Raw genomic sequence first — 21,285 nt, 5'->3', positions numbered from 1 at the left:
AAAAATGTTGTTCCGACCGACTTCTCAGCCACCTAGCTTAAGGATAAGGACATCTCAACCGACCAAAAGGCATGTACTTGAGCATCTGCCACAAGGCGGATCTGAAAAGAGGAAATGTGCCGCCTGGCAGTGTCTGCTTGACTGTTAGAAAACCGAGATTAACAAGGCAAGGCAAGGCGGCCCAAGGCCACTTGTTCGCTCAGACGCCCTGTTTGAGGGGCTTCCCCCACGCTTGCAGAGACAGTCGTCAAGGACTCGAACCCTATTAATACATGTTCTATCGTTCATATACATAACATGCTATTCGTTATAAGCATTTCACTTAGAGTTCTATCTAAGTTTCTGAGAACCTCTCTCACTCAAATACTTACTTGAGTGTTAAAGTGTCTTCTGTAGGCACACCTCCACGCCATGGAACTTGAAGTTCCATGATGACTTCTAGGATCACCACCACAGTCCCGTCAGGATCCACCATCTCAACCGAGAGATCTGCACCATATTTTTAGGTTAAAAAGTATATTTAGTATAAGTATATTCATATATCATAAATTAATATAATATGTTTATATACAATATATTTATGATAATAAATTTCTAATGTTGTATATTATGAATGAAAATAATTTCAAAAAAAAAAATATTATGAATGAAAATATTATTTTTACAAAAAGAAATACTTTTTGTTTTACCTTCAATCAAATGAGAAGAAATATTATCCACAACTTTTTATTTCTCTTTTTTGAAGACCAAAAAATATACTCCTTTTTGTTTTTCTTTTCTCACTTTCTCTCTTCACATGTTATCTTCTCAACCAAAATAACATTGTTGAAATATTATGGTCTTTGGCAATGTTCATTGAGAAGAAGTTACTAATAAGAATTACATCTTTAACTTTTTTTTTGATTTTTTAAAATATTCCCACAATCGACAGTAATGCGACTGATCTTCTGAGGTTTTGCGATCACATTAAATGAATAAGCATTTTTCAACTTCATCATTCCTTACTACCACACATTTAGTTTAAATGGATCACGAACTAACTATATGATTATTTTAAGTTTAGTTTGGATCTTTTCAATTCAATTTTTAAATATCACGTGTGTGTAGATAGAACCAAGGTTGGTAAGAGATTGACCTTAGACCTAATGTAATAAGGCAACTACAGAAAGAAGCCAACAGCCAAGGAATCGGTCACAAACAAGGCACAAATGGTGGAAAATATTACTAGCGTAAAATAGTAAATTAACTAACTAGAGGATTTTGTCAATTTAGACAACCATTTGATTTCTCTTTGAATTAAAGTAACTAGTAAGAACAAGTCACAACACAATTTGTTGCTTGAGTACTGGCTCATTGAGATGGTAAAATATTGATTTGTGTTGATTCCTTATAACACGAAAGAGCCCTGAGTATGACAAGGTCAACATTGATTTTTCTGAATTACGAAGGGTGATTTTATATCTCAAATCTCAATGGAGAACAGCGATCATTATTTATACATTTTCTAGTTTACTGATGATATGCTTGGTATTTATTGAAAAATGTTTGGTTGATACTTGTTTTTCACATATACTTAGAAAGAAATAAGAAGAAAAAAGAGATAAGCAATATACTACTCCAATTACTTTGTAAACCAGTTTGTAGATTTGTCTTATATAACTCAAATACCTTAGTTCCCGTGTGCTAATTTTGTGAGTAACACTGTCATTGTCATACTTTTAAAATGGGCTTCAAGCTCAATTGTCTCCTTAATCATCATCCTCATCTCAACTTCTCAAGCCAATGTTGCATATACATTCGAAGATGATGCGCCCACGTGATTATTGAGTTGTAAGCTTCTCACCATGTCACTCACAACTTAAAGTAAAATGTATTTTAAAAGAAAGAATTTCACTCAATATCACCTCTATATTGGAATGGTAATTCATTTCCAAACACACTTGTTCAATTCATGTTCTCACCCCCTCTAAACCACTTCATTTGTCTAATGTACTTCATGTCCCACAATTACTCAAAACCTTGTTTCAGTTTCTCAACTATGCCAAACTAATCATGTGATGACAATCTCAATCCATCACACATTGAACTACTTTGGGCTTTCACATTGCTAAGCCCATTGGAACAGAAAGCCTTTGAACATCCCATAGGCCCAAACAAATGAAACAATCACCATTACTGAAGAGTTCCAGTTCCACCTTCAGAAACAAACGAACCGAGAAAGAAACAGTTTCTGAACATGGAGGATTGCATTCAAATCCGAAGATTCGAAGAACTTCCTTCAGCTAAGGACTTCGAATCTCTGATCGAACCTTCAAACGTTCCTACTGTAAACAGCTTCAACTTCTTCTTCTTCTTCAAGTTATGCGCATTCGTTCACGATTAACTGGTGAATTTTCGTTTTTTCAAACTGGTATAGGTTTTCTCTGGATGCACCAAGAGTTGGGGAGCATTTTCTCAATGGAATCCAGCGAACGGTGGCCTCGACTACTTGCAGGTTCCACTCACTGCATCTTTCAATTCGTGTCTTATGCTATCATTGATTGAAATTTTGAAAATTCTGATGTTCATTTGATTGGAACCTAGGCGCGTGTGGGAAATTGCGTGGTGGAGGCTATGGTATCTCCATCCGCGCCTGCATTTTACGGTGACCTTGGAAGCCATGAGAGGGTAATTACTGTTCTGTGCTTTTTTGTGCTTTGGATGGGATGAGGTGATGATGTGAATTTCATGTTGTAATTTCGGCTGTTTCGTTTCACTGCAGGTTCCGGTACCGTTTTCTACTTTCCTTGCATTTTGCAAGAAACGGTTGCAGATGGAAAGTGAGCATGGACAACAACACACTGATCATTGTCCTGCCGCGGAAACTCATGATACGCAACAGCATGCTGATTTGGCCTTGGAAGATGTTCCGGAACAAATTTATTTAGCTCAGGTTCGGAATCTAACTCGTATGAGATAATCTGTACATTGCCAATTGGTTCATGAAAGGATTTTATTGTTGTTGACAAAAATAACTTGTTTTAAATTGAGGTGATGGTGCTGTAGTTTTGAAATGAATTTGTGACATGTACTTCAGGTGCCAATTATGAACAGTGATCGTCAGGAGAGGGTTCAATTGAAAACCCTATCAGAAGATATTCAGAGGGTGAATGCATTTATCCCTGCTATTTTTCGTTTGTAGTGATAGTTCTGCGTAGTCAATTGTTTTTCTTCGTTGGAATTTTTACTCATAGAATTCTGATTCAGCGCAGCCTCCTATTTTGGAGACAAAAGAATTGTCTTCTATAAATTTGTGGATGAACAATGCCCACGCTAGATCAAGTACTCACTATGATCCACACCACAATCTTCTGTGCATAGTTTCTGGCCGCAAACAAGGTTTATATATATTACTCTTCTCGATGTATCATATTAAATCCTCCTAGCATAATTTCTCCCTTTGTGGTGGTGGATGTGCCCCTTGTCAGGAATGCTATCAGTTATATAGGAAATTTCAGTATTTGTCATGGATCAGTGATCTCTTAACCTAGTTAATGTCAAGTAATATGATGATAAAGAATAGATAATTGAGTTTCTGAACTACTTCGTTTCTCCCTGTCAACTTTTTTTTTTATGTATGATTTTGGCAAAAATTCTTTCCGGGCTTTTCTTTCACTCATTGCTTATTTTTAAACAGTCCTCCTCCTCCTCCCTGCTTTCCTTTCCTTTCTCATTCCTCAATCTCCTTTCTTCCCTTAACTAACAGAACCAAATTCGTTGCAGTTACATTGTGGCCTCCTTCTGCTAGTCCCTCACTCTACCCAATGCCTATCTATGGGGAGGCATCCAATCACAGGTATGCTTAATATTTAATACAAACATTGAGAAAAAAGAGAGGATATATTGTGAGTTACTGTATGTCGGGATGCACTAACTCAATGATTGTTAGACTCCCTATGTATGTGATTAAGACAACTTTTACAAGCCTGGCCCATAACACATTTATTATATTCTAACATTTCCTTTTGTCCTTTCCACCATAAAATTAATGTGGCAGTTATGTTGCTTTGGAAAACCCTGATTACTCAATTTACCCGAGAGCAGAATGCTTGATAGAGTTTGCACAAAAGGTTGTTCTTGAGGCAGGTGATGCCCTTTTCATTCCTGAAGGCTGGTAAGTCTAAATTCATAGTCAAAATATGTTTCTGGGTAGATTATTCCTCTTCTAAATTAGCGAAAAATGGGAAAGGCTATATGATTTGGACAAGGACACTTGAATGTTGCTTGGCAATATTTTAACTTATCTGATTGTTTACTTGCATTCTGTTAAGGGAAGAAAATGAGAGACGTGATAGAATCTGTATTGTTTATGCCAGATGTATGCCTGGAACTTTCATTGGTTTCACCAAGTCTTGTTTGTGTTTTCTGCCAATGCTGACACTGAATAAATAAAAAAAAAATCAGAAATGCATCTAGGAAAGAATTTACGCAGATCTGTTTGAGGTTTTGATAAAGGTGATTAAGATGTGCATTCTGCCATGCTTGTCACAGTAAATATAGATCTGCTTTGTTTTATTTTTTTTGTTTTTTCACTTCTTTGTGCGTTTATGGACTATCTTTAATCATTATATTGAGAATACATTGTGGCAGGCTTAAAGGTTCTTCTTCACTAACCTACAATTTTAAATGAGCTACTGGCCTTTTTCACTTCTATATCTTGGCATTGCATTGCCTTTTCCTCAATTCAAGGATCATTGTCCTTATCATTTAAATTGTGGAATGGATGCATTCAGAAATGCAGTGTTTGATTTATAACCATCCAGATGGATCCCATTTCCATTATTTTGTTCCTTGAGATAAAACACTTACTAAAGATAATTGTGCCATTAGAGTGTAAATAATTCCTAATGATACAAAATTTAATTATATGTTAAGTGCTATTAAAAATTCTTTTCATTTATTGATCGTTTTTCATAACTTATGTTACTTAAACTTATATGTGTAGTGCATGCTTCATTTGTCACTTCTTGACATGCCAGCATATTTTCTTTTCATGTCTATATGTTTGGTGTTTAAAATGCTATTACCATATTGCCCGTCATTGATGTCCATCGAAAATTTACATTTCATTTGCTCTATGAATTTCTTAATTGTCTTAGTCTTCTTTGTTATATATCATTAGCTTCATTATATCTATTTTTGCTATAGGTTCCACCAGGTAGATAGTGATGATTTGACCATTGCTATTAACTTTTGGTGGAAATCCAACTTAATGTCTTGCATGTCAGAGCACATGGATGCTTATTATTTGCGCAGAATATTGAGAAGGTATTGGTTATGTAGTTCTTTTAAGAATTCTCATTGAATAGATACTTATTGTTAAACTGACTTTCGAATGTTGTTATTTTTCTTTTCAAATATCATTTGCCTGTTGATCCTATGGATACATTCAAAGACTGATTGACAAAGAAATGGTATGTTCTTAACTTTAATATTTCATTTACTGCAGAAAACATTTAAATAAAGGCTTCCTTTTTTATTTACTCTTTTTCTCCACTTGATGGGTGGTGGGGTTTGAAGGATAGATATTGCAGAAAGCTGATATTTTAGTTTTTCTTTTTTTATTAGCTTACTGGTGTACACATCTGCATATGCTTTCATATATAAATAGTTCCCTTTTTCAAAATTCTTCAGATGTGTTGCTTGTTTAACTGCTATTCTTTGCTTTCCTTTTTTTTGCATAAAGTATCACTTGTTTGTATAAAGTTGATTGGTGTATGAATTGGTACTTATTTTTCAGAATTTTTTTGTTGCCAAGTTTGAGTCGTAGTTGATGAAGTAGTAAGCATAGATCTTTTGATCATCCATCATTATCTCTTAAATTTTGTTCTTGAATTTGGAGAGGGGAGGCAATCTGTCATTTTTCTAACTTATCAAAGTTGGTTGATTAATTATCTAGTTGTTGCTTTTCTCCTTCATCAAAGTTTAGAAGTTTTTGTAATGGGCTTGTGACATATTTTTGCAATATAGGACAGGACCAGCTACTGCTCAAGTTGGGGAGGGGGAAAACTAGGACGTTTGAATACAAGCTGCCTAACAATGGACAAGAAAGTAAGTTATTTAGGTGATGGTATTGATGTATTTATTTTCTACAATTTTCTGCTTAAAAGAAAAATAAATTTCCAGCTTATCTTTTTGCCTGTGGCTGTTTAACTGATCTTGATAATCTGATTATCAGATCATGCTGGTGAAAACTATTCTCAGATGTTGAAAGGGATGCATTTAAAGGAGAAAAGACTTAAAGAGGGGAACACGTTGCTAAAACTAGAACCTGCTGCAGTCCAGGTGCTTCATGAACTTGTGTCTTTGGTTCACAACAGTGTTAGTGCCAGCCAGGATCAGCAGTCATTGTCAACCACTATAAATGATTGTCAACTTGTAGGGAATGATAAATGTGAGATAGTGACTGATGACTTGAAAGATGATCCAGTTGCTAAAATTCTATGGGAAGTTGAACCAGACACTCTCCAATATGCCTTTCTCGCTATGGCAGTGAGTTTGTATTACCTACAAAGCTTGCATACTTTAGAAAAGTTTGTTGGTCTTTTTGCACTTCTTGGTACTTTCAGCCTAGGGTGTTTTAATTATGGTTAGACTAAGATATTGATTTTAAGTTGTAAGTTGTAACTGACTTGTCCATGATTTTTTGAACCTAGGGTGTTTTAGTTACAGTTAGTCCATGATTCTTTCGTGTTATTCTTTGGTATGGTAGTTTCCTTGTATTTTCCTAATTTGAGTACTTGTACTGTGTTTGAGCGTTTTGTCTTCTCTGTTTCATGGTTTTGTGTAGCATCAAGCTGCTTTGTTTTCTCTGTTTAGGTGTTCCTATTTTGCTGCTGCTGGTTTGCTGTTGTCTCAGCTTTGTTTTGGTTTTGGGTGTACTGTTACTGGCCCATTATTTAGCGCATGTCCCCCTGATTTGTGGTCTTTCAGCCTAGTTCACTGTATAGTTTTGTTCGCTAAATCAACTGGCCCGCAACAATCTTAGAGAATCAGTTTGTCCTTGCCAAATAATCAGCTAGACCCCTCTTAGTTTTTCTTTTTCTAATGAATAGTTTTGTAACAAACTAAAAGCTAAGTAAGCTTTAGGTGGAGGGAGAGTGTTAGAAAAGAAAAAATATATCTTATAATATCTTGATCATATTTCTTAGGCAAGTATAAAAGATTAGTGGGAAAATTTAACTATCAACTATAGCAAGATCAGATATATCTTTTCTTGTCAATGTTGTTAGTTCCTCTATTTTCCTTGTGATAGTCATTGGGATGAAGTTGTTCGAAGTACATTAAAGGATCGCTTGAAAAAGGGTTGGTTGGGTCACCCAGATACTATTGGATATTCAGATGTAAATTGAGCTGTGGATGCTGGTGGCAGGGGTCTAAATCAAGTATTGTGTTTTTATTAGAGGGAATCTAATCTCATGGAAATGCAAGAAGCAATCAGTTGTTGCGAGATCTAGAAGCTGGGTATCAATCATGCTATTACTCTCACTGAATGTGAGCTTTTGTAGTTAAAACCCTTGCTTCAAGACTAGAAGGTTTGCACTGATATGGATCTTGTTTGTGATAACTTGTAAGCTTTTTCATTTGGAGAAAGATACTTGAAGGTGTCATCAAGACTTCTTCAGCGAGTTCCTAGGATCACCTACCAGATATCTTCCCCAAATTTTGTAGGAGTTCTAGAATAGCATATATATGTATCAAGGTGTGTATGCATATGACATACATGCTTCAGCATGAGAGGTAGTGTGGATTGTAATTGACATGTCCTTTTTATTTCCTGTTATTCTTTGATATGGTAGTTTCCATAGCTAGAATAGATATCTCAGCTGTTATCCTTTTCAATCCCGAAGTTTAAAGGATTCTCTGATTTTGTACAATGTGTATATGTCTGAGTGTGTAATGTTGACTCACAATCAGTGACAGAACTTTCTAGCATTTTCAAATAAAGTTATAGTTGACATGAGGCATTCTTACTTGATCATAACAATGGAGTCCTTCTTTGCAAGTCAAGAGATATATTTTTGTTTTGTGTTCTCATCTCCTTTGGGAATGATTTCAAGTGATTCTACTACCATGAGAATATCTTTGCTATTTGAAATAGTGGCTTTAGTAAGGAGGGTAGATAAGATGAAGGAAAGTTCAATAGTTAGAAGTAGAGGGAAACCCTAGAAAACTGTTGGCCAAACCATTAGAAAGATTCAACTTTAAATGATTTTCCATTAGAAATGATTTATTATAGGACATGTTTTGCTGTCGGTTGATCGAATGGCGGATCTCATAGTTGGGAAAAAATCTTTGTTGTTGTTGAAATGAAACTGCATTTTCTTCACCTTTCGTGTTATTTACACATGATACTTGGTCTGTATGAGATTTAGACACTTATTTATCATATTAGGGTAGGGGACCTGTGGCTAGTGGCTACTTCTTTTAGTTTTCCATAGTTTTCTAGTTGTCAATGCTACTAAGGCTAATCCTACTTCTGTAACTTAAAATTACTTTTAACCCAGTTTGTAACTATTTATCTGATAGTTGTATTATTTTTTGATTTCAAGCATATTTGACTGTTTAATATTTTCAGCAAAACTTCCCAAGAACTTTAGAGGCTCTTGTACTGCATGTACTTTCCCCAGTTGGGGCTGAAGTTCTTACAAGGAAATTTGATGAGATGGATCACCAAACTCTTGAGGAAGATCGGTACTTTCTAAATTCTAATATGTATTTTCTTCATTAGTGTTTCATGTAGTTGTTTGTCAAGAAGATAATATCCATATTTTTGCCACCTCTGTTATTACAGCAATAGATTCTATGAGGTTTTCTACAGTGTATTTGACGACCAATCTGCAGCAATGAATTCAATTCTAAAAGGAAAGGAGTCATTCAATCAACAGGTTATTGCCGCACTGTGCTCTAGATTTATCTTGTGGAATTTAATGTTCTATTCTAGTGTGGTGATTTACTTATTTGTTTTGCTAAATTTAGTTCTATATTTAATCGGGTATTACGGGTTCCCAGGGTTGCTTATTCTGTGACTTCAAACATTTATGAAAACATTTGAATTTTTTTTGCTGTTTAATAATTTGGCTAATAAGCAAGTCAATCATGTGTATTTCCATACAACTGTTCGGGGGGCTGCCTGACAAACTTTAAAAAGCTTTACTGGGGACTTACATCCGTTTCTTTTGTCCACTGGTTCATGTAATACTAGTTAGTAGGGTGAAAGAAAGTGAACCACAATTGTTTATCCATCCAATTTTTTTCTCTTACACACCTTTTATTTTCATTGCTAAAGCCATGAATGTTTAGCAGTGCTGAGATATGGTAAAGCCTTGTTCATAATTTACACCAGAAACACTCTTAAGTATATTAATGTTTTCGTTGTTAGTTCATTATATGGTAAAGCTAGGAAGAAAACTGGGAGGCTATCCTCATTCTTGTCACCACTCACCATTGCTACCTATCTCAAATGAAAAATAATCGGGCATGACAGAGGTTGAAATCATGTCTATCATCTGTGCCACAACTATTTGGCAATATTTCATTATTTAAACCTTAAAATGCATTTCAGTTCATATTTTTGCTATTCTAACTTAGCATCTAGCATTTGCATTCACACCTGTACGTTAACATTTCTATATGCCTGACCTTATTATTTATAACATATTCCTTGTGTCATTTTCAATAAGGATTCAAAATCAATATGATTTTCTGACCAGAAGAACTGTTCTTTGATTTCTCTGCATCAAGTGATTTAGACAATTTTGACTGATTTATTCAAATTTTATGTATTTTTATTTCGATTTCCTAAATATACTTTGATGATGGCATCTTTTTCTCTTTTCAAATGTCTCTATCCTCATCATTATTTCAGAGCATGAGTCTCTGGCATTGGTTGCCCTGCATGTGCAACTGAGACTTTAGTTTCACTTTCATATATGAGAGAATATGCAGCTGGTTATTAATTTTTGTAGTTCAGACAAATACACAGTCATTTAAATGCAAAGTGTGTTAGTTAAACTAATCAAAGCCAATTTTATTAGATATTAAACTACTTGAAGAAATGTGCATACTTTTGAAGCCCATGGAATGGAAATATTCATTTTCTGTTCATATCTTTCCTTTTTTTTATGACTCAGGCATTTAAGAATGTATTGGACAAATTTGTGGGAGTGAATCTAGAAAGCTCAAAGCCAGGGGTCAGATGAGATGCTAAGTGAAGTGAACCTTCTGCATGAATTGGCCCACCATGTATCTCCAGAGTGTAAAATGATGCATATTTGAAACCAGTGTTTTTCTTCGTCAGGCTCGGTACTTGGATCTCACTTTACTGTTCAGAAGATGATCATCACTAATTTGACCCCAAGAAAATGTTCTGTTGTATATAAAACCAGTTGTATGCGCGGTATCTGGTTAATGTGCTGAATTAACTTAGCCAAATGAAAAACTTTTGTATTGATAATTTGACCCCATCTGGTTGTTTCCTTAGATAAAAAAAATGCCTAGTGATCACAATACCAAAATAATGTTCCTCAGTATGATTATTGTTTCACCCTGAATATTTTTGTGTAACCTTGAGTGTGGGGTGATTCTATGCCTGAAAGAAAGCATGGTCTTCATTTAAAACAAAGGGCCAGATCATGACCTGCTTTAGATAGCCGAATTGGACAAATTATTGGTCGTAATACCAGTCGAGGAAGAATCTGCATCATCACGTTCAGTTTTGATGGTACCAGCATGCTGTTATCTTTTTTACAACTTGGATATTTTCACACCTTATATTTCTCATGTCTCTTTCCCACTTTTCTTTCTCACTAATATTTTATGAATACCCTATTTCAACTTCTACCTTGAAGAAATAAAAGAGAGAAGTGAGATATATTATAAGTGATGTTGATTGGAAAAGAATATTGAGATTGGAAGAAAAGAAGAGGTGATTTTAGGGTGGAAAGAAAATTATTATGAGTATATCAAAGTTATTTCTTTCTGAAGAAAATGATCTATTCACACCTCAATTTAAAGTTCACCCGGAGAGTGAAATAGAAGAAACAAAGGGGAAAAATATGATATGTGATGTGATAAGAAAAGAAAAAAAATAAGAAAAAAAAGTGAGTCAAAATGTCACTGTTTAAGATACAATTATGAATGATCTAAGCATATCACTGTCCATTTTGGAGAGTGAATGGTTTCGTGTGAGGATTTTGCAGGAGAAGGAAAAAGGGTAAATAGCAGTGAAAATAAAGTTCAGGTAATGATTAGCACTGTAAGGGAGAAAAAGATGAAAAAAAAGGAAGGCTAGCTTGTTGAGTTGAGGTGAGATTCCCTGGTGGAAGATGACATATGCAGGTAGGTATGTTGAGAGAGAAAGAAGAAGGGAGAGGGAATAGAAGAGACTTTTAGTTTGTCTCTTTCTCTGCTGCAGAGGGATTTGGAAAAGAGGAAGTCTCTTTAAGTAGGCAAATGGGATATATTGTACCTTAACCCTGCTGCAACTTATAAATATACTTTCTAAAAGCTAGGATATACAAAATAACACCCAAAACCTGGATATACCATAAAACCCAACGCCACCTTCTTTCGTTAATCCCCATGCTCTTTTCCTTCCCCTAGTCTCTTGCAGTGAGTGAGGATGACGAGTTTTAGTGACACTGAACTTTTTATATTCCTTTTGTTAGCTTGTAGATAGATCACGGAAGCTCAACTTTAATGACAACCTTAATAAATGGCAACAATTATGTATTTGTTTGGGTTTTTATTAGACACTTCCTCTAGCTTTCATACTTGATGTGGCTTTCCCATTTGAAGAGTATGAAAGTGGTTTTTTATTTGTTAGGCTGCAGTTTGAAACTTCTTATCAAAAGTGATTATTAGGGCTCTAAATACAAAACCTAACACGCTATATGACTATCTGTCAATTATGTTCACACTCGCTTATAAAAAAAAAAAAAAAATTATGTTCACACTCATTTAGGATCGTTGAACTGAAAATTGGCAACTCATGCTAAACATTATATACTACACTTTATGTTATACTAGCATATATCTTCTTCACTAATGTTGACTTGCCTTGGAATTTAGCTGTAACCAAAGCTATGATTTGTGGGGTGAGCAAGAGGTTGGAGGGCACAAAATTTCATAAAGGGCTCAAAGTAAAGAAGACTGAGAACTGTAATTCAAACTTTCAAAGCTACAATATCATTTGCACCCAAAAAATAAAAGCTACACAATATCATGCATGCATTTTTTTCATAACCGTTGACATTTATTTTTAAGCCTTTCCCTTTATTATTTTTTTCTCTTTTTGTTTTAATTGATTACCACCCTATTGTGTACCGGACCACCATCACACTCCGCACAAATATACATACACCGTGACCTTATTTTGCCTTTTCACTCACGCTTATAAGACTGCAGGTTTGGGAGCCTCCCTTACTCCTCTTTAGAAAAGCCTCAAAACTATCCACATTTTCCATTAATCCCTCAAAAGAAAAAGTGACTTAGGAAAAGAATTTATTGGAATTTGGTTACTGCTTTTAGGCAATGAATATGGCCAGCCCCAGTTTTCCCAAAGTTGCTAAACCGCAATTGGTTTGAGTTTGCTATCTTCGTTTCAAATGGAATGAATCAAAAATAATTTTTGCTATGAATGAACACATTCTTGTATGTAGAAATGCTTTCTTTCTTTGCTTGCCTGCTCGGAATTGTTAACTTTGTTAGCTTTATCTTTTCACCTTTTTCAATTTTCCCATAAATTAGTTTAAGGAATGATTATTACAATTACATAGTGACCTCATAGACTCACGGGTTCAGATTTGGAATTGACCAAAGAGCAAAGATGAGCTGTTTCCGTCCATATATCATGCATACAAATTCTTTAGGTGAATTTAACTTGAAATAATAATTGTCTACTTGACCTTAGTGTGGAGCCAAGTATTGCATGTCACCGATAGAGCCAAAAGCTAAGGATATGAAGGCCTTTGGCATTTAGCTGCTAAATCCAAAATGGCGTAACTTCTTAATCACAAGCTGGACAATCTACATCACTCGCTCCTTAGCTAACCCGGACCGTGACTAGGACTAAATTATTATAGAAATTATGCATTTTCAGAGGCGATGATCGAACCTCTAATCTTATAATTACGGGATGAAATGAGCTAAACATTATGCCACACTTTACAATTTACCATTGTACAGATTATGGTGGTTAATTTCACTTACTTTCTACCTATTATCACCAACATCAAAAGAAAAAATAACTTCTATAGGACTGAAATTAACTAAAAATAGTTCTCGAAGTTGTTTTTTTCTTTTTTTCTTTTGGCAGGAGTCCTCTCAAAGACTAAAACCAGCATGACTACTTTGAAAATATATTGAAAGTCAAATAAAAAACAAGAGGGATTAAAACCTATATTTTTCAATAAAATAGGGACCAAAACACTATACGTAGTTATTTGACGGTAAATTTATAGTCATAGTCAAAATTAGTCAGCCAGTGAACCATTTTTTCAATATATTTTATTTGTAATATGTTAATTTAAATGTTAAATAAATTTGCAAGGGTTAAATAAAGTCAAAATTGATCATTGTCAAAATTTATTGTGATCAATTTTTCCATTATCCATGGTATATAAAGTCTTAATTATTTGACACGCATTTTAGCTTGTTTTTTGAGTTTAATTTTTATGCAACGACGGTATAAAGTTTTTTTACACCGTCAACCAATCAGATTGTAAGGATGTGAGAAAATACATTTTTTTATTTAATTTCATTAATTGACGTGACACATCCTTAAAATCTGATTGGTTAACGATGTAAAAAAACTTTACACTGTCGGTGCATCATCATTTTTCTCTTGTTTTTTTCCTCCATCGGAAAGGTAAAACTAAGGAGCCAGCAAAGATTCACTCAACACGAGAGTCTCTAACTCAACATGGGAACCTCTAAAATCCTAACCACCGATGAAGGATCCCAAAGACCAGTCTTCACGAGACAATCCGCAACCATATTGCACTCTCTAGGAATCTAATGGAACTCCACCTCACAGTTCCTCTGCTGTAATTCTTTTATCTGCTGCAGGTGGGCTACAAACTGCTCCGAGTTCTCTTCTCCAAGGGCACACATTAACTCTGCATTATCTGACTCGCACACAATTTGTCGAAATCCCCTATCCCAGGCTGCGCTCAAGCCATTCTTCACCGCCACGAACGCGCTTCTTCCAAGCTCTTGGCCCACAACACCAAAGATCTAGCAGCTTCGGTCATCTCGAACTACACTGCCAAACCCGATGCGATGCATTTTAGCTTGTTGAATGGATGGATAATAATAAATTCAGGGGAAAAAACAAAGGTGAATTATGTGGTACCCAAAAATTATTTTGGATATGATACTCGCATTAAGTGATTTAGTAGATTATTGTCATGTGAAATAGAGTTTTAGCCGTCAAGGTTTATTGATGATAGAGAGGGCGACACCTGAAGATTATGACCGGCAAAAGATGAAAACGATAGTGTCCGACACCCTTGTTTTGAAACAAATTTTTGACAATGCAGCAGAGAAGAAGAGTTGGGAACTGTCTGAAAGATTACTTTGCAAATAATGATAATAATCTTCTTGCTATGTTTAGGATTTGTGCTGCTTTCGCTCTTCCTAAGCTATGATGTGCGGATGGAGGAGCATGCTTTTGCAATTGAAGAGAAGGTTGTGTGAAATTCTTCCTGACATGGAATTGAAGAATGGGGTCAAATATTAAAAATTGGGATCCAGCGAGGCATGGGCTTGTCAAAGATGTGCCAAAGAATCATCATGTTCTCATTACACAATTTAGATGGTGACAAGTTTGAGGAACTGAAAGCCAAGGCCAGATGAGTACTTATCACGTTCAAGTTCCTCAAGTAGGCTTGCTTCTAAATTAAATATTTAAATGTATCTCAACATACATCTTGCTCTGATGAGGTTGTGAAGATCTTGCTACAGAATACATCACCATTTTGTGTTTGTGGGTATTGTTTCACTTTGGTGTCTTCAGAGTGCTGAATGTTGTTAATTTTCTTCCACCTTTTTGCAACTTTGGTGTCGGCGGCAGATTTGAGGATTCTTCCAAATCTGCCCGTGAGGTGTTGCAAGGTGGAGTTATGACCGAAGGCAAGGTGCAGCCGGTGTAATGTTGTTTGTAGTCATGGACTCATGGATCTGTTTTGGGCTTTGGGCTCTGGAGTATTGCTCGAGGTCGGCGGTGAAGGTGGTAAAGTTTTGAGCCGATCGTGTGCTGTTCGGGGTCGTTGTCGAGTTTGTCCCCCTTAGGTTTTTATGCTTTCGCTTTCCGGTTGAAGTCCTGTGCTGATTCGTGTCCCCTCCAGTAGCGAGAGGAGCTCTGTTTTTGTTGGGTTTTGTGGCGTTTCTTTGCTTTTTCTCGGTCCCCGACATATGCTCCTTCTCATTGGTCATTTAATGCTTGATCCGGTTTTAGACCTTGTTAATGCCGCTCGTGGTTTTTTCCTGCATTTTATGCAGGGTAGGTGTTTATTAGGTGCTAGATTTCTAAAGTTATATCATTGGGCGCACTTGAGCAATTTGATTTTTAGGTATTTGTGTGTAATATTGGAGGGGATTATACTCACTTTGTTTGAGTTATTTTTGTACCATCAACCATTCCATCTAATAAAACTTTTGCTTTCAAAAAAAATAATATTAGCATTTAAAATTAAGAGCATATTTTTAATTGGTACACATCATTCAGAGCATATATGACTCAATCAGAACATGTATATTTATTGGTACACATTATTTTGGGTACCATACCTTGATCTGGCTTAAAGTACCACAACAAACGCCAAAAACAAAATAGCTCCCTTAGGTCACTTGCGACTTAATCACTAATTTTTTTTGAACAGTTAGTCACTAATATTAAAAATGTGTATTTAGCTGCTTAAACTTTTTAAAGTACGTAAAATAATTCTTAAATAAATACTTTTAATAAAACATGAAAAATCTCACTTATTTGGGTGCCAAAACTGCCTAATGTGGTAGTAAACTCACTTAATAGGGAGAGAAAAACATCAACAAAACAGAGGAAAAAGCCTCTCTAGAAAAGGAAGAACTCCCCGAATTGGGGAGGTGACCCCAAACATCTTGTTTCCTCTTTCGTTCATTTTACATCCAAACCAAACGTAGAATTAATTAGCTTCACGAAACTGAGAATTCTACTAAATTAAACACTTCGATTGGAATGAAAAAGGAGATATACCAAAAAGCCAATTTTCGCTTGTAGCAAGAGATAAAGCTGTCAAGACAAAGATAGGACGTAGGTAGCAATGCAAAAACAAAAGGACCAATCATTATAATTTTGCATGTGACATTTTCTCTGTTTGCACACTGACAACACCATCCATCGTCACGCTTCTCAACTCCATCTGTTCATTACACATGGAGTCACTGTCTGCCTCAGTTACATAAATATGAATAGTAATAAACAAAACTTTATACTTCACATTAATATGCATATGCATTGCAAGCTTACCTAGGTGCATTTTATACTACATATATAGAAAATAAATGACAACAACTAATTAGTTCAACACTAGAAGTGAAATGAGCTTCTTATTGAAAGTAACTTTAGATTTAAAATTAATCATAAAACCATTTCCAAACATGCATCAAATGTGGTTCAAAGGTGAAAATACAAGCTCATTAATAAGGTGAAAATTGGGTTGCCCATTATACCCCTGAATTTTTGGCATCACTCTCTTGTTTGTTTCTAACAATTCCCCCAAGACTCAGGGGCAGTAGTTGTCCTAATTAATCCAAAACCTTGTTGCGACTTGAACAACGAGTTGTGGTTGTGCTCGTTATAATGTGGCTGTTGGTAATCGACCCCCGTGAATGTTAGCATATCCTTCACGCCAACGCTAACATCAACCGCGCCTCCGTTACCATCCCCGGTCAGGCCTAGAAAGTCCCTGGTGTGGCGGTCGTCGCCGTTCTTGATCCCTCTCACGTTGATGAAGTGGTCAGGCACCACCGAGTCGAGCTGAGTCGTCACTGATCCGAACTCACTCATGCTGAGCTGATGAGGAGGAGCATGTTGGCCTGTGATGGCGGCAGCGCCAAAGGTCGCAGCCTTCTGGAGCAGGGCGGTGGCTGAGAGGTACGGCGACGTGGCTGGAACGTGGAGGTCACGGAAGGGGGGGGAGGCTATGATGGTCTTGGGGTGGTGAAGGAATGTGGGAGAAGAAGAAGAGAGGTGGAAGTTTTGAGCTTCAGGCTTGATGTTGTGGTGGAGGGTGGTTGTAAGGGGAGCAAGGTTGCTAGGGTTAGGGTTTTCTTGTTGAGATGGGAACCAGGGATTCATGTGGTTTTGGATATTTTGTTGTTGTTGGGTTGGGAAAAGGAAGAGAGATTGGACTAATGGGTTGGTGGTTGTGGTGGTGGTTGATTGGTTTGCTGACATTCTTGCACTTTCTTCAGCCAATGCATCACAGAATGCTCTGTGAGTTATGAAGCTGTCCTTCCTGCATTTTTTAACATAAAAAAGGACAAATGCATGTTTGTATTATCAGTAATAATGTAGAAGAAAATACTACATACCCCACATTTATATTTGGAATTGACCAAAAAGATTGAAAAAAAAAGACATGAATTAACACATGAAAGAAAAGTTTTAGTATTGGTTTATTCAATAACAAGTAGAAGATTGAATTTGAACATGGAAAATGATTTGTAAATATCGGCTTAATACAGACATTCAAACATTTAAAGTGAGAAATGAAGAAAAGATATGAGACAGTATCTATTAGATGTTTGCACTACACCGTATATTTGTAAGTTCAATTACCCGGGCCGGGAATGAAGGGAATCGGTGGTCATTTTAACTTTAAATTAGTAATATTAAGAGGTTGAGCATGTAAATGTGAAGTTTACATAATAGAGACTTATTACGTCCTTGTGGAATGTGCCCCTTTGGCGAAAAGGTGAGGGATATCATGCTGCATGGGAGAGGGTGTATAGTAGAGTCCACACGGATTCAAGTGTCCCAAAAACATTGATCAACTTAAAGGGGACATGAATTGCTGGGTCAAATTTAAAGTAGGAGAGAGAGATAGATAGAGACCAGAAATGATTAATGGTGCAACCGGTGGATATGCCCTCATGATTTATGGACAGATTACTGGTGTGATAAATCTTGGGAAACTAGCTCATGCACCACACTAAAGATAAGCAATAAGATGAATCTCATGCATGTATCCACTAATTATGAAGCTAGTTAGTAGAAAGCAACTTAGCATATCAGATTTTTTTCAGATTTACCAGACTTCACAATGATGAGAGCCCAGAGGAAAATGGCTTTTTCAATAAAATAATGAAATTGAGAAAAAGTAAGAAATCATCACAATTTTTCCAACTACATTAATTAATTATATATACTTCTTTTTACTTTTCAGTAGACGAAAATAGATGTTCATCATTTTCTTAGAGACTGCAGCCCCTCCATGTACACACATATGTGAGGAGAGAGAGAGAGAGAGAGTAGAAGTCTACAACACAATTGAGAACTCTCTGACACACTTGGAATTTTTATGTAGATTTAATTTTGTACACACATCATGCTGTTCATGCCGAGCAGACATGCAATTGCATGCATCATGAGGCTAATAAAAACAACAAAACTGCTATTGAGTCACAGATATAGCACAGTAGAAAAAAAACAAAAAATGTGTGGATTGTGTTTTTTGTTGCTGCCTCACATTCATTTGGAAGTTTTAGGATTCACAATCAGGTCAAGTTTCAGTCTCTCTTGCAATTAGACACTTGTATTAGCTTGTGTCCACTTTCTGCCATAGCATTCAAGCATTTATAGCAGGGATAAATTCCAAGAGAGACTGATGAGCTTAACCATTCTCATGTAAGGACAAAGATCCACCCAAAAAAACTTGAGAGACCTTTTTGACATAATATGAGACTCTTCTCATGTTTAAGTGCATGTTTGAAAATTCTTCTATAATTAATTTTAAAATCATAATCAATTTTTTAAAAAAGGTTTATTTAAGTAGCTTCTTAATCTTAAAAGAAGAGAAACTGAAACATATTATTGATATGACTTTGATGAATAAAGAAGTATATGGCTAAACTCATCTAAATTAAAACTAATGAAGTGTATCTTAGAAAATCCTTTTAGAATTGAATATAAAATCTAGATAAATTTTGGGAAGAAGTTTCTGTAAGTAACTTTTGGATATGAAAATTATATGAAGAAAGAGAAGCCGATCTGAACATGCTCGAACAACAAATGAATGGATTTAATAAAGCATATATAGTTAAAAATTCGGTACTTCAAAATTGTTAGCTGATATGAGTCTGCTATATCTAATACCTGGAAAAAAGGGTTCCACAATCACATCTATACTCTCTAGTACCACAGGTTTTAGAGTGAGCTTTCCAATCTGACTGAACAGCATAGATCTTTGAGCACTTGTCACATTTCCACTTCTTCTCTCCATGTTTTCTGCAGTAGTGTTTCTTAATTCCTGTAAGATCCCCAAGAGCCCTTGCTGGGTTGTGGTGAACACATGAAGGCTCTGGACAAACATAGGCTTTCTTCTTGATATCTTTGCTGTTCCTTTGCTTCAACTTCCATGGGAGGTTATGTCCCCTCCTATGAAGCTGAAGGTTCTGGTCTCTCTGGAAACCCTTGTTGCAGATCTCACACACAAATCTATTGGTAGCTAGAAGGGTCTTGGGGGATAAAGCTATCACTTCAGCATCTGGGTCTGAAAATACACCATAACAAACATTTGACAAAATTAATACATGTTTGGAAAAAATTCTAAGATTAACTTTTTTGGGAAGACGCTTGAAAACACACCATATCAAACATTTGACAAAATTAGCACATGGTTGCGAATTTTTGTACAATGGATTCTGAAGCCAAAATCAATTATGGGAAGAAGTTTGAGAACACACCATATCAAACACATGACAAAATTATTACTACATGTTTAGAAAATTTTCCACAATTGATACTAAAGCAAAAATTAGTTATGAGAAGAAACTTTTGTGAGTAGCTTCTAGTACCATAATTGAACAAACGTTGAATTGAAGGGATATGTAAGGAGATTATGAACAAAAAGTTGTTACTACCTGGGTTTCCAGGGAGGCTTCTCTTTTTCTTGATCTTATGAGGCTGCTGTGGGGAATTAATGGTTGAGACTAGGTGATTTAATCTACTAAAGTCCTGAGTTCTTGTACCAGCAGAAGAGACAGGGGCTTCTTCAGACAAAGAATTAGAATTGGACATAACTGCAGGGAACATTTTTGGCTTTGAAGAAAAACTCCAACTTGGAGGAAAAAAGAGAAGGAAAAGCAAAGATACTATATTCTAATGCATTGGTTTCTTTGTTTGTTTGTTTGCTTCAAATGCTAGCTATATATTCACTACTTTGGTTCGTGGTAGCAACTTTTGCACCTTCGGGTGAACCAAGAAGTGGAAAATCCTACTACTAATAATTATGAAGAACCTTGCAAGGGAACAGGTGGCAGAGACACAGAGACATAAAAAGGCATCATTCACTTTCTGCTAAGAAGAAATTAAGAAGAACAAAAATTATTTAATCTCGTGAAGAGAGGATGATGATGGTGGTGGTGGATTATTTTTGAAGTCGCTATCTAGAGGCCATGGAATGCATGTCTCTGAGCAAACTCTGCACAACTATTTCAAACACATCCCTTTCCAATCTCTATTTGTGTATATATGTATGCGTGTGTTTATCTGTGTGGAATTCATCAAGAGAATCCCCATGCAATAAATAAAATCTAAAATTGGAAGATATTTCATTTTTCCTCCTCAACTTTATTTCCCTCAAATATATTTGAGTGGGGAAAGAGAAATTCAATAACTGTGAATTTGTAAATATCAGGTAGGGGAAAAAAGGCGATGATGACAGTGGCAGACCAAAGAAGTGTGTTTAAATCTAGATTTAGTCCCGATAAATTCAACAAAAACACTTAAAAGCATTGGTAAAAAGTTGATGCTAATAAGGACAATTGAGGCTACTGTCAATTTAGCATCGGTATCGGGATAGACCTTAAAAGTCCCTAAGTTAATAGTTTACGTCGGTCATTTGGCTGATGTTATATTTTAGTGTCGGTTTAGCCAACACAACACATCGGTTGCCATGGCTGGTGCTAAATTGTAAGTATTAGCGTAAGTTTTAGAGGCTGAAGGTACTTTGCTACTATTAGTGCCGGCTACAACCAATG

The 21,285-nt window shown here is 35.8% G+C and overlaps 2 protein-coding genes across 2 annotated transcripts; one reads left to right on the top strand and one right to left on the bottom strand.

Annotated features, from left to right (window-relative positions):
• Positions 1-2,176: 2,176 nt before the first annotated feature.
• Positions 2,177-10,812, top strand: LOC130717752 (lysine-specific demethylase JMJ31). Its single transcript, XM_057568105.1, has 15 exons — positions 2,177-2,326; positions 2,417-2,494; positions 2,584-2,667; positions 2,762-2,932; positions 3,077-3,145; positions 3,252-3,378; positions 3,763-3,835; positions 4,037-4,153; positions 5,188-5,307; positions 5,435-5,453; positions 6,015-6,090; positions 6,218-6,531; positions 8,618-8,733; positions 8,834-8,927; positions 10,173-10,812. The coding sequence occupies exons 1-15, from the start codon at positions 2,237-2,239 to the stop codon at positions 10,239-10,241; spliced, it is 1,617 nt and encodes a 538-aa protein (XP_057424088.1). The 5' UTR covers positions 2,177-2,236; the 3' UTR covers positions 10,242-10,812.
• Positions 10,813-16,610: 5,798 nt separating this feature from the next.
• On the bottom strand, positions 16,611-20,766 carry LOC130721277 (protein indeterminate-domain 12-like). The gene is made up of 3 exons (XM_057572041.1): positions 20,167-20,766; positions 19,400-19,796; positions 16,611-17,540 (listed from the first exon to the last, which is right to left on the bottom strand). The coding sequence occupies exons 1-3, from the start codon at positions 20,336-20,338 to the stop codon at positions 16,787-16,789; spliced, it is 1,323 nt and encodes a 440-aa protein (XP_057428024.1). The 5' UTR covers positions 20,339-20,766; the 3' UTR covers positions 16,611-16,786.
• Between the last annotated feature and the right edge of the window lie 519 nt (positions 20,767-21,285).

The sequence above is a fragment of the Lotus japonicus genome, chromosome 5 (genome assembly GCF_012489685.1).
Source record: "Lotus japonicus ecotype B-129 chromosome 5, LjGifu_v1.2".
NCBI classification, from domain to species: Eukaryota; Viridiplantae; Streptophyta; class Magnoliopsida; order Fabales; family Fabaceae; genus Lotus; species Lotus japonicus.
The sequence above is the reverse complement of the archived record's forward strand: the minus strand, read 5'-3'. Positions and strand labels throughout refer to the sequence as shown.